The sequence below is a fragment of the Lepus europaeus genome, chromosome 10 (assembly GCF_033115175.1).
Source record: "Lepus europaeus isolate LE1 chromosome 10, mLepTim1.pri, whole genome shotgun sequence".
Classification (NCBI taxonomy): domain Eukaryota; kingdom Metazoa; phylum Chordata; class Mammalia; order Lagomorpha; family Leporidae; genus Lepus; species Lepus europaeus.
This window is the reverse complement of record NC_084836.1, coordinates 82,419,958-82,433,708: the sequence shown is the minus strand read 5'-3', so window position 1 is coordinate 82,433,708 and position 13,751 is coordinate 82,419,958. Positions and strand designations below refer to the sequence as shown.

The following is a 13,751-nucleotide window of genomic DNA, read 5'->3' as shown; positions in this document are numbered from 1 at the left end:
TCTGCTGGCGGGAGTAAACCAACCACTGGGGCCAGTCTTGCCTCTGAGAGAAAGACTCAGCGGGGACACACGAGGTAGCAGGAGTCAGAGGTGGGGCCTAGGGGGATGCAGTGGTAGGATCAGAGGCTGATAGGGGGCCCTCTGCTCCTAGGGTTGTTAGGTGGTCTGGGGTCTGACAGCATGAAGCTGGTCTGAGCCCAGAAGGCCCAGGAGAATCTGGGGGAGGCAGGATTTATAGGATATAGCACTAAGGTGGCCTTCCACAGGGGGTGAGCCAGGGATCTTCCAGTGGTCCATCCCATTACCCATGTTCTCCCAGTGTACCTTGCCATATGACACCCTGTCACCCAGTCTCCCATTGTACCTCCCCATGTGACACCCTGTCACCCGCGTTCTCCCAGTGTAGATCCCCATGTGACATTCTGTCACTCGTGTTCTCCCAGTCTACCTCTCCATGTGACACCCTGTCACCCGCGTTCTCCCAGTGTACCTTGCTATGTGACACCCTGTCACTGCGTTCTCCCAGTGTACCTTGCTATGTGACACCCTGTCACCTGCGTTCTCCCAGTGTACCTCCCCATGTGACACCCTGTCACCCGCGTTCTCCCAGTGTACCTCCCCATGTGACACCCTGTCACCCGCGTTCTCCCAGTGTACCTCCCCATGTGACACCCTGTCACCCGCATTCTCCCAGTGTACCTTGCCATATGACACCCTGTCACCCAGTCTCCCAGTCTACCTCTCCATGTGACACCCTGTCACCTGCGTTCTCCCAGTGTACCTCCCCATGTGACACCCTGTCACCGCGTTCTCCCAGTGTACCTTGCTATGTGACACCCTGTCACCCACATTCTCCCAGTATACCTCCCCACGTGACACCCTGTCACCCGCATTCTCCCAGTGTACCTTGCCATATGACACCCTGTCACCCAGTCTCCCAGTGTTCCTCCCCATGTGACACCCTGTCACCTGCGTTCTCCCAGTCTACCTCTCCATGTGACACCCTGTCACCTGCATTCTCCCAGTGTACCTTGCTATGTGACACCCTGTCACCTGCATTCTCCCAGTGTACCTCCCCATGTGACACCCTGTCACCCGCGTTCTCCCAGTGTACCTTGCTATGTGACACCCTATCACCTGTGTTCTCCCAGGCTACCTCCCCATGTGACACCCTGTCACCCGCATTCTCCCAGTGTACCTCCCCATGTGACACCCTGTCACCCGCATTCTCCCAGTGTACCTCCCCATGTGACACCCTGTCACCTGCGTTCTCCCAGTGTACCTCCCCATGTGACACCCTGTCACCCGCATTCTCCCAGTGTACCTCCCCATGTGACACCCTGTCACCTGCGTTCTCCCAGTGTACCTCCCCAGGTGACATCCTGTCATCCGTGTTCTCCCAGTGTAGCTCCCCAGGTGACATCCTGTCATCCGTGTTCTCCCAGTGTAGCTCCCCAGGTGACATCCTGTCACCCGCATTCTCCCAGTGTACCTGCCCATGTGACCCCCTGTTACCTGCGTTCTCCCAGTGTACCTCCCCATGTGACAGCCTGTCACCTGCGTTCTCCCAGTGTACCTCCCCATGTGACACCTTGTCACCTGTGTTCTCCCAGTGTACCTCCCCATATGACATCCTGTCATCCACGTTCTCCCAGTGTAGCTCCCCAGGTGACATCCTGTTGCCTCTGTTCTTCCACTGTTGGAGTGACCGTGCCTTCTCTCTCCGCACGATTGGGCAGGCGGCAGTTTCCGTGCTGTTTGGTCTTGCCCGTCTCTCGCTTGTTGTGGTATTAGCCTCCTTTTCCTTCACTGTGGGGCTGGTCTTCCTCCCTGGGTTTCTGATTTCATCCACCTGGGTGAGCTTCCTGGTAGGGGAATGTGGCCCTTCACCTCTGGTAACTGCCTGAAATGCTCTTTCAGATGGCAAGTTTGGTGCCTACATGCAAGTGCACATTCAGAACGACGGACCCGTGACCATAGAGCTGGAATCTCCGGCACCTGGCGCTGCTGCCTCTGACCCGAAGCAGGTGAGTCTGGAGTACAGGGCTCGGGTGTCTCCTGGGTGACTGTAGTCTCTCTTCAGTTTTGTTTTAGACCCTGCAGTAATCTTTAGTCTGAGGTGGAGAGACCTTCATGGCTGTGGCCTTGTGTTTATTTTAATACTTCGTTTTCCAACAATGCATGTTGGCACCACGTGCCCTGAGTACTGTGGCAGGATGGGACTGCCCATTTCCCTGGCCTCCTCCTGCCTTTGGATTCCTGTGAAATGTTCTTTGTGCAGCCCCTTCCTCTGGGTTCTTGCTCCTTGGCCAGATGCCATGGTGTTCACCTGCCACTGGGTGGCAGCAGAGTAGTGGCCCAGGACTGGACGGTTCTCTGGTTTGGAACAGTTAGTAACCTGTTTTTTACAGTGTATCATCTGCATGTGACATCCTGTTACCCACATTCTGTCCAGTGTACCTTCCCCACCTGACATCCAGGTGACATTTGTCACCCCTGTTCTCTGCAGTATGTTGTCCCCATGTGAGATCTTGTTACCCATGTACCTTCCCCATGTGACATAATGTCCCAGGTGTGGGTAGATGTGCCACATCTTCTTTGGAAGCCTTCATTTTTCTAAATCAGCATCTGACCTAGATTTACTACCACCTCTGTGAGCTTCCAGAAAAACAGGTAATTAAAATAAAGAAAGGAAATGTGTTAATGTCGTTGCATTTATCTGGTCTCACATGGGCTTAATACACTTTAAAAGGCTTTAATTAACACTGGATGAGATGTGTGGGCCTGGCAGGCAGAGGAGTAAGGACTGAAGGGACGTTCCTGTTCTGCTTGCTCGCCTTCCTCTCTTCCTGGGACGCTGTGAGGGGCAAGGGCGCAGTCGGTGAGGGATGTGTGGAGACTTAGAGCTGGGTGACTGGTGCATAGCCGTGTCTTCTAGGTGGAACAGACCCTTTCTTTTCCGTTACTGATGCTGTGTCAGGGGAGAAGTAGGGGCACGGCCGATATGGTAGTGCTTGAGGGCCCTGGAATTACCAGTAACATTAAAAAAATCACAAATGAAATATCTGCATGAAAATATAAGCTTTTTATTTTGCAATTACTTGAGACTTAGAGAAAAGATAGAGTTCCTGCCTCTCCTAATCTTAATATTTTACATAGTCATAGTATAAAAATCAAACACTGAAATTAATATTGACACAGTATTAATTACATTATTGTGTTTGGGTTTTACTAGGTTTTTATCTTTTAAGGTTCTTCTTTTTGTCCAGGGATAATGTGGGTTCCCATGTTTCCTTTAATTGTCATTTCTCCTTTGTAATTTGCAGTCTTGGACAGTTCCTCAGTCTTTCCTTGTCCTCCTTGATCTTGACCCTCAGAGACTATTCGGCTTTGTGGAATATTTTTCAACATGGGGTTTCTATGATTATATTAAGGCTTTGCATTTGGCAGGAATAGCATATAGCACAAACATGAACTTGTGTCAATTTGTCTTATTATAGGTGGTGTTAACCTTATCACTTAGTGAGGGTGGAATCTGCTAGATTTCCCCATCCCACAAGACTTCTGCCCTCTCTCCCTTTGTTTGTCTTCTTACTCATCATGGCCGACAGCTCGCTTTCTGCTTCTCCCCCACAATACCAGGGATGTTTTTCCCTGGGCAAGGCCGACCTTTCTACCTAGGCTAGGACTGCCTGCAAAACTTGTGAGGCCACAGAGATCTTAGGCCTGTGGAGCCCCCCTGGCCTGGGCTTGGAACCATCCCTTCTACCTTCTCAGCAACCTCTGTCCTCCTGTTAGGTCTGTGTCTTTTACTCACGCATCATATTTCTGCTAACATTATTCATTTTAAAAGCTATACTTGAAAGAGCAACAGAAAAAGGGGAGCAGGGGAGAGAGAGAGACAGAGATCTTTCATCCTCTGGTTCACTTCCCAGATGGCTGCAACAGCCAGGGCCAGGCTGGGCCAAAGCCAGAAGCCAGGAACTCCATCTGAGTCTCCCTTATGGGTGGCGGGGACTCAAGCACTTGGGCCACCTTCCACTGCTTCCCCGAGTGCATTTGGCAGGGAGCTGGATCAGAAGTGGAGCAGTTGTGACTCGAACCTGCTGGTGTTGCAAGGGATGGCTTGCCTGCTGCTCAACCATCTGCCCTGGTGCTCTGCTCTGAGAGGGCTGTCGCTGAGATCCCCAGTGGCGTCTGCACTGCTTCGTCTTGTGGCTGTCTTCCGTGCCTCCTTGCTGGCTGGCTCAGTAGCCCCTACCCCCGTGGCCCTCTTGTCCTGGAAGCCGCTGTGGCCCTGTTTTCCAGGATACCCTTCTCTTCTGGTTTGCTTCTTGTCTCTGGCTACTCCCTCTGGGTTAATTTGATCGCTAGCCTCTGGTTTTGATGTATTAGTCTGCTTTACTTGGAGAAAAATTTTATTTTTTTTCCCCAGTCTAAGTATCTTTCTGGAAATGTTAGAGTACACAGTACACCTTTGGGATTATCAGCTTTTTTCCAGCTCTTGCTGCTGTCTTGTTTAGGTTGAAGGGTGCAGAGATGGCAGTTATTCGAGGCGGATAAGTTTGGAGATCTAACGTGCAGTTTGAAGACTTTAGTCCTATATTGTATTATATACTGGAAATTTGCCAGGGGAACAGATTTTAGATACTTTCACAACACACACACACACACACAAATAAAGGTAACTGTCAGTTGATGGATATGTCGTTTTCTTGGCTGTAGTGACCGTGTGTGCATGTATCAAAGCATCGTGTTGGCACGGGCATTCAGCCCAGAGATTGACCCACCACTTGAGATACCTGTATCCCACATCAGAGTGCCTAAGTTTGAGTCCCAGCTCACCTGCTGAATCTGGTCTCCTGCTAATGCAGATCCAGGGACACAGCAGGGGATGTCTTGAGTATCTGGGTTCCTGCCAATCATGTGGGAGACCCTGACTGAGGGCTAGACTCCCAGTTTCAGCCTGGTGCAGGCCCAGCCATTGCTGGCTCTTAGGAAGTGAACCAGGGGATGGGAGATTTCTTTCTCTCCCCCTCTCTCTGTGCCTCTCAAATAATAATAAAAAAGCTGTATATCTTAAGTATATACAATAAAACAGCCACAAAATCAAAATCAAAATTAAATATTTCTCTCTTTTTTAGAAAGATTTATTTATTTATTTGAAATGCAGAGTTACAGAGAGAGAAAGACACAAAGAGATGGGGGTGGGGGGAGGAGAGTGAGCCATCCACTGGTTCACTCTGCAAATAGCCACAGTGGCCAGCAGTGGGCCACGCTGAAGCCAGGAGCCAGGAGGCAGGAGCTTCTTTCAAGTCTCCCACATGAGTGGCAGGGGCCCAAGGACTCGGGCCATTCTCTGCTGCTTTCCCAGGCCGCTAGGGAGCTGGATCGGAAATGGAGCAGCCGGAACACAAACTGGTGCCCACGTGGCATGTGGGCATCACAGGCAGCGGCTTTACATGCTACGCCACAATGCCAGCCCGCATTATTTTTTATAATGTTTAATGAGCTGTGTTAACTTATTAGCATAGCAAACGTCTAGTTATTTCTGAATCCTTTGGTGCTGTCTCTTGAAATGCATGTGTTGTCCTGTGTTAGTGTCAGTTATCTGTGTTTCCTGACCCTGGAGTCTGGTGCACAGCTCTCCAGTAGGTGGCAGCCAGTGGGCACAGAAGGGCCACAGTGACTGGTACTGGCCTTTGCCTGTGGCCTCTCTGCCTCTACTCAGTGAGAAGGTGCCTCCTCTTGGAGCAAATGTTAATTTGCTTGCTTTTGTTTTGATAGGATGGAGTCCAAGCAAATTTGTTTTATTGATAAATATGCGTCCATCTCCAGCCGCTGATGTTCTAATGCTAAGTGTTTTATTTTCCCATTATATTCCAAACTGCTACAAGTACACTATAGAAGAATGGTTCTTCATGCTAGTTGTTTTCAAAAGTGGCCTTTTTCAGCTCTCTGCTGTGGCCAGGGAGTGCAGTGGAGGATGGCCCAAGTCCTTGGGCCCTGCACCCCATGGGAGACTAGGAGAAGCACCTGGCTCCTGCCATTGGATCAGTGTGATGCGCCGGCCGCACCACCGCGGCCGCGGCGGCCATTGGAGGGTGAACCAATGGCAAAAGAAGACCTTTCTCTCTGTCTCTCTCACTGTCCACTCTGCCTGTCAAAAAAAAAATATATATATATATATAAGAAAAAGTGGCCTTTTTAAACTGTCCACACAGGTGAACAGTGTGTACATGTGCCTGTGTGGTGTGGAAGTGTGGATGAGTGTGCCTGTGCGTGGGAGTGTGTATGTGCATGCCTGTGCAAGTGTGGAAGTGTGGATGCGTTAGAGGTATGCCTGGCTCTTTGAAGAAGAGAAGGGGTGCTGTCACCCAGTTCCTGTGACAGGTTAGCAGCAGGGACAAAGGTGAAGCACAGGATCAGGTAACTGAGGAACTGGCTAGGGCCATCCAGTGCATGCCCTTCCTTAAAACCCTCTTAGTGCCTTCCACCGGCGTGCTGATGGCGCTCTAAGCTTTCGCCAGCTGGCTTGCCCGCAAGTCCCGGTGCCTCATCCGCTCTCGGCTCCTCTCCATCCTGACGGTGGGTTGAGCTCTCTTCTGCCCTGGGGTTCTTCTCTCAATTCCATGTCTTGATGATTGATTTCCCCACCTGCTCGTTCCCTTGTTTCTTCTCGGTGTGCACCTCTTCTAAAAGTCCAGCTGCACTGGGAGGTGGACCTGGTGTGCGTCTCGTGGAGGAATGGCGACCTGGCCCTGGGCTGTGCTGTCTGTGAAAGCCAGTACTACCCCTGCTGCAGCGAGCTGGGTAGGCTGCTCAGGGCACTGGAGCTTTTAGCTGACCTCTGAGGGTGAATAGAGGCAAAAGGACTCGCAGTGGTTCTTTGCAAACTTGTACTTCAAACACTGGATTCTTTCAAGAGTCTCAGCTCTCTTAACAGCTGACACAGCTGCTGCTGGTAAAGACCAGGCTGGTCCAGGTAACCAGCGATTTGCCTGCCTTACAGCTCTGTCCTCCTTTTGGAAGCTGTATGTGGTTAGAAGGTGGAAGAACATCACAGTCTTGCTCTGAAAGATGCATTTCTAGAGGAGCAGGGCGTGGAAGCAGTAGCTGAACCACTGGGCAGAAGCTGGTTTCCCTGTTGCATTTCCATGAACAAACATGTTTCTGGAACATTCTGATGATTACCTGGTACGTGGTTGCCAGGACATGACTTCTCCCAGGCGCAGCCAGACATGGGCAGGCTGCACCCCTCGCCTGCCTTTCCTATGGTATAAGCTGACTCTTGCTCTTGTTTTAATCCTAAGTGGGGGCTTCTCTTCCTGGGCCTCACACGTGTGAGAGCAGATGGATGCTTTTTCCTGGTGACAAGGGGAAGTTTTGATTTGAGGGACTCGTCCCTGGAGCCCAGGGCCTGTCTAGTTCACAGTGTTGCCATTAATTATGTTCTCATTTATTTAGAGCAATTGAAAACCTCACTAAATTGAAATGCTGGAAAGAGCTGAAAAAAATGAACTTTCAAATACACGTCTCTGAGTTAACTGATGTGTTTATTGACAGACCACTGGGATGAACTGGCCAGTGAAAAATGGTGCATTTGATTCTATGAAGCTCTTAATTTTATGCCTCTCTGAATATCCTCATGGCTATATCTATAATTTTCTCTGTGTACGTGTCTTAGCAGCAAACATCTATCCCTGTGCTGGACCTTGGGATGTCAAGATTGAGACATGCATAGCCTCTGTGGGATTAGAAAGAAATATGTAGGGTAGGAAGGGGGATGGGAAGACAGTTCCAATGGGTTTGCTTCCAGAGAGGGGCTGCCTCTTCAGTGAGGTGTGCTGTGGAATCTGAAAGATGACTGGCTCTTCTTCCACCTTTTTTTTTTTTTTTTTTTTTAAGATTATTTATTTATTTGAAAGGTAGAGTTACATGGAGGCAGAGGCAGAGAGAGAAAAAGAAAGCTCTTTCATTTACTGGTTCACTACACAGATGGCTGCAATAGCTGGAGCTAGGCAGATCTGAAGCCAGGAGCCGGGGTTTCCCATGCAGGTGTAGGGGCCTAAGGACTTGGGCCATCTTCCACTGCTTTCCCAGGCCATAGCAGAGAGCTGGATTGGAAGTGGAGCAGCCGGGACTCAAACCAGCGCCCACATGGGATGCTGCACTGTAGGTGGCGGCTTTATCCGCTATGCTACAGTTCCAGCCCCTTCTTCCACCTTTTTTTTTTTTTTTTTTTTTTTACAGGCAGAGTGGACAGTGAGAGAGAAAGAGAGAGACAGAGAGAAAGGTCTTCCTTTTACCATTGGTTCATCCTCCAATGGCCGCTGCTGCCGGCGCACTGCGCTGATCCGAAACCAGGAGCCAGGAGCCAGGTGCTTCTACTGGTCTCCCATGCGGGTGCAGGGCCCAAGGACTTGGGCCATCCTCTACTGCACTCCCGGGCCAGAGCAGAGAGCTGGACTGGAAGAGGAGCAACCGGGACAGAATCCGGCGCCCTGACTGGGTCTAGAAACCGGTGTGCTGGCGCCGCAGCGGAGTATTAGCCTATTGAGCCACGGCGCCGGCCCTTCTTCCACCTTTGATACATTAAACATTTTGGCCGCCCATCAGGGCAGAGCATCTGTTTTGCTTTAAACCAGTTCTGAGAACACTAAAGGGTTCAGGCATGTCAGGGTTATGGGCTTTATTGGTTTGTTCCTGTGTACATGTATTGGGCAGCTCTCTTCATTATTGTAATCTCCTCCCATTTGTGGGTGTGTTAAAGAGGAGTAAACCCCTTACCTTACTGGCTTGATTTGCCAAAGGTGAACAGGGTCGCTTGTGTTCCCAGGGGAGGGGAGGGAAGGTTTATCCTTCCATGGGTTGATACAGTGAGTAGAGCAATAATTTAATTATGCAGACTCAAGGTTTTGATGGAGAGTTCTTAGTGTTCTAGATAATTTATTAGGTGCTTCGTAGTCCCAGATAGTTGTAGCAAATGTTCTGCCATTTGGTGGTGTCTTGTAGAAAGCCTCGTTCAAACGTTTGTGTCAGTAGTGGAGAGAGAAGAGTGATCTGACAGAAATAAGGAAATGCAGCCCTTGGGTGATTGCTTTCAAGGTCTGCTGCCTGTGCACGGGGCTTGCTCACATGTTGCAGTTCAGGTGCAGTCCCTGATGGCCGACACGGTCTTCACCTTTTTCAGTCCAGGTTGTCTCTAAGAGAAGGGGAGGGTGAGTGAGTGGAGCGTGAACTGGATCAAGTGGCTTTTAGCGGTTTGTGAACTGCACTCATCCCCTGTGTTTTGCATGTGTGTGTGCACATGTGCATACATGCCCTTGAGTGCCTTTTTCCTGGAGAGAAGGTGCGGCACTTCCATCAGTCTGAAGAAGTGAAGCTGCTGTGTGCAGGGATGGTGTATTTTTCTCTCTGCCAAAGTCACCCGGGGCACATAGTAGTGTTCCTCCTGGGGTGGCCTAAGGACGCTTGGCATTGAGCCACCCAGAGAATTATTCAAAATGCAGAGTCCTGGGCCCCCACCGGGGTTTTCTGAATCAGCGTTCTCAGCACGTCTGGCTGTGGCGTGCAGAAGAGCAGCACGGTTAGGTTTCTGTGCAGGTCTCGTGCGCTCTGTAAGCACACTGGCATTTGAAAACTGCTGGACCAGAGAAAATCTGACATTGCCATTATCATCTGCTCCAGGCCCTGGTTTCCTCTGGCCCACTCTACCCTCCCCTCCCCACCCCAAATGTCTAAAAATACTTTACAACCTGTGTCACTGCTGCTGCTGGGAAGCAAGATGGTCTCCCAGCACCCCCCACTGATGCAGTGGTGGAAATGTTCCCAGAACATGGTGCCTTCTCGACACACTTACGGAGGTGCCCGGGAGAGCCGGCAGAGCAGCGAGAGCTATCGTATTGACAACAGTGACTGATGATCGGCCACTGTGCTGGTGACACCCAGGCATGTGCTGCCGGAGTAATCTGTTTCTTAGGAGAGAGGAGCAGAGCATGTGAGCTGGGGCGGGGCTGGGAAGACTGGTGGTGGTGTAGCTTCTTAGGACTTTTGGCTGAAAAGTAATTTAGAGTTCTTTCGGCTTTTTTGTTTTGTTTTGTTTTCCCTCCCTCCCTCCCTCCCTCCCTCCCTCCCTCCCTCCCTCCCTTCCTTCCTTGCTTTCAAAAGATTTATCTATTTGAAAGGCAGAGTTAGAGAGGGAGGCACAGAGAGAGAGAGAGAGAGAGAGATCTTCCATCTCCTGGTTTACTCCTCAATGGCCACAATAGTTGGGATTGGGCTGGGGTGAAGCCAGGAGCCAGAAACTTCTTCTGGGTCTCTCATGTGCCTCAGGGGCCCGAGTACTTTCCCAGGCCGTTAGCAGGGAGCTGGATTAGAAGTGGAGCAGCCAAAATGCCTGTAACCCACTGTGCCACAATGCCAGCCCCTCATTTGCTTTCTTGACTACCAGACATCGAGTGGCATACTCACCTGTCAGTATATTAATGGGCCTAGAATAAAAACCCAGGACAGCTGACATCTCAGCCTTTGCACAGAAATTGCAACTTAATGAAATGCATGAATGTCCCTGCTCCCATGGGCAGTTGGCTGATTTTATCTATTTAAATACCCGTGGCAAATCTTCGAGGGCTCATATTTTATGGTGTGCTATTACCTGTTAAGCACATGGTAAAAGCTTCTCACGGTGGATCACAGCCTAGTTTCCTACAGATTATTTACTGTTTCTTGAATAAGTGTCAGTTTTTTTCGCTTTTGTGTTTCTGTTCATTCACCTAACATGAGTCCCCTCCTGTGAGTGTCTTCCCTGTCTTGGGGGTCCCTTTCACATAGCTTTTCATTCATAGCGCTCACCCCAGTACCCATCCTGCCTGCCTGAGTCCCGCTGCGTGGTGTGGTGTGGGCGTCTCAGTGATAATGCACTTGAACTAAGCCTGTGCTCCTTCATGTGTCCCTTTGTTTGCTTGTTCCTTTATCCACTTCTCCATCCCCCGATGTGTGCGGCCATACCTGTGTACCCATCCATCCAGACAACCCCCTGCTCATCATTCATCCAGCAGACGCTTCCAGGGTGCCTGCTCCGTACTGCCTGTGCATAGCCCTGAGCCAAGGCCTGCTCTCAGAGCATTTACATTCTAGTGCAACACATGCAGAAAAACAGACAATTAAAGTTGTGATTATGTAAAGAAGTCAAACAGGAGTCAGACGTAGAGAATGCCGTTGGGGCGGAGGCTGCCTAGTGGACAAGTATGGGGGAAGGTCATCGAGCTGAGAAGGAGCCAGGCACGTGAAGACTAAGGGAAGAATGTGCTGGACAGAGAGAGATGGCCGGCAAGGGGAGAGCTCTGGTGACTGGTGGAGGAAAGGCCCCTGTGGCTGGAGGTTGGGCAGGGCGTGAGGCCAGAGCTGGGGCTGGGCCTGGTGGTTGGGCAGGGGGCTGGGTCTGGAGGTTGGGCAGGGGGAGGCTCACTCGCCAGTAGCCTCCACTGGTAGTGAGCTGGAGGGTTACCAGCACGCCGAGAGCTCTGATGGGTGTAAATGGAGATGGGTGAGGCAGGATTGTAGTGTGGGCTCAGGAAGAAGGGTGGCGATGAGTGGCCCCAGGACAGGGCAGCAGAGAGTGCCTGTGGCAGCTCTGCAACAAGGGACTGAGACAGGTGGTGAGACGCTGGGAACGCGCTGGGGCTCTTAACCCCTCTGGTGATCTGCCGGGCACGATAGAGCTTTTCTGTCGGTGGTGCCCTCTGTGACCAAGCCGTACCATAGTCTCACCCGCCGCGGGTCCACTCTGCACAGACCCCGATCTTGCTTCCTGTGATGAGATCAGACATTGGATAGCTGAGAGTGTGGTTCTGAGTGCTTCTGAGTGGCCTTGGGCATGGTGGGGACACACAGCCAGCACCCGCCTGGTGAGATTTTAATAAAACAAGCAATCAGGTTCTTGTGGGGGTAGCGGGGGAGGCATCATCCTTCTCCAGGTCAGCATGAAGCCAGTTTCCCCCAAATTCAGAAAACCTGAATTATTAAAAACAAATTGTAAAACACAAGCCCAAGAAACCTCACTTACATTGGATTTCTCTATACCATTTTAGCTAATTAGTGTCAGGGAAATTTCTGCATCTGAGTCTTGGGAGCTTCTCAGAAACAAGAGAGGTCTATTTCTGGAAAAGTATGTTTCCTGGTGTCCATTGATCTTGGAATAGCAGCTCCCGAGGCGGAGCGGAAACCCAGGTCTGGAGGAGGCTGAATCCCGGGGCCCCCACTCTGCCTGTGCTGCTGGTGGCTCCGAGCCCGCCCTGGCTCCTGCCACCGCCTTAGTTCTTTTTGTGGATAGGAAACACGGAAGAATCTCACTTCTGTGAAGATCCTTGACGCAAAGTGTCCTCCTTTGACTGCTTTCCATAAAACGGGAAGTCAGTTTCTTTTTCTATTTTCAGTCATGAAAGTGAAGCCCGGAAGCCTCCATTTCTGTGTAATGGAAAGATCTGAGCTTGGGGCCCTGTTTCCGTCTTCCACTGCGTCTGCTAAGTCAGGAGCATGCTCCCCACCCCACAGCCCAGAGCAGTGGCCCTGGTCGGGGATTGTGTCGCTGTTGACTGCACAGGGAGGGCAGAGGTGGGTATTAACTCTGGTGTCAGTGCTGGGTCATGGAACCTTCCGGGGATAGCAATAGGATCTATAGAGTTTCACTTCAAAATCCAGATGCCATCGGACCTTGGGTGCTATGGATTTTTTTGTTTGTTTGTGTGCAGTTTTCGATTGTCCACTTGCCCCCTTCATTTTCTCCTGGGAAAAGTCTGTTAGCATTGTAATTATTATTATTATTTTAAAAAAATTTTTCAGGCAAACGGGCAGTGTGTTAATTGGAAAATACCAATTGAGAAATGTTATTTTTTAATAGTAAGCTTTTATAGCGTTTTTGGGTAGAAAGGCATTTTTATAGAAACAGTTCTTTTCCTGTCTTTTATTTTTCTCATGAGCCTATAAAGTAACATTTTATATCAATTTCTGTTACATGTGATACATAAAATCAGTATTCTTTAGAAAATTTAGCAACTTGAGGTACAGTAAAAATACTTTTGGTGGCAGTCTTTCTCAGAGGTAGTGCCATTGATAAGTTCTATGTATTTCCTTCCAGGCTTAATAAAAATGTTTGTCTACATTGTCATAGTCATGACAAATACATGGTATCTCAGAGTGTGTATATGTCATAAGGTTTAAAAATAGATACTCAGCATAACATTTGCCACTGCAGCCGTTTTCAGAGGTACTGCATTGTTGTGCCGTCGTCATCACCACCGCTCATACGTGAGACTCTCCATTTTGCAAAGCTGAAGCTGTACTCATCAAATTCTAACTCCCCCTTCTCCCTTTCCTCCAATCCCTGGCAACCACCATTCCGATTTCTTCTTCTAATTTTGACTTTAAGGATCATACGAATGAAACCACTCGGTATTTTTCATTTTGTGACTAGCTTACTTCCTCTTTGGGTTAATGTCTTTTTTTTTTTTTTTTGACAGGCAGAGTTAGACAGTGAGAGAGAGAGAGACAGAGAGAAAGGTCTTCCTGTTTCCGTTGGTTCACTCCCCCAAATGGCTGCTATGGCCGGTGCGCTGCACGGATCCGAAGTCAGGAGCTAGGTGCTTCCTCCTGGTCTCCCATGAGGGTGCAGGGCCCAAGCACTTGGGCCATCCTCTAGTGCCCTTCCAGGCCACAGCAGAGAGCTGGACTGGAAGAGGAGCAACCGGGAC

The 13,751-nt window shown here is 50.0% G+C and overlaps 1 protein-coding gene across 3 annotated transcripts in view; it reads left to right on the top strand.

Moving 5' to 3' along the window:
• Positions 1 to 13,751, top strand: part of DTD1 (D-aminoacyl-tRNA deacylase 1) — a 153,346-nt gene that overhangs the window by 32,071 nt on the left and 107,524 nt on the right. For all 3 annotated transcript variants that reach the window (XM_062202256.1, XM_062202255.1, XM_062202257.1), the window contains exon 4: positions 1,921 to 2,027. In XM_062202256.1, coding sequence (XP_062058240.1) covers positions 1,921 to 2,027 — 107 coding nt within the window. The remainder of the gene's footprint in view (positions 1 to 1,920; positions 2,028 to 13,751) is intronic.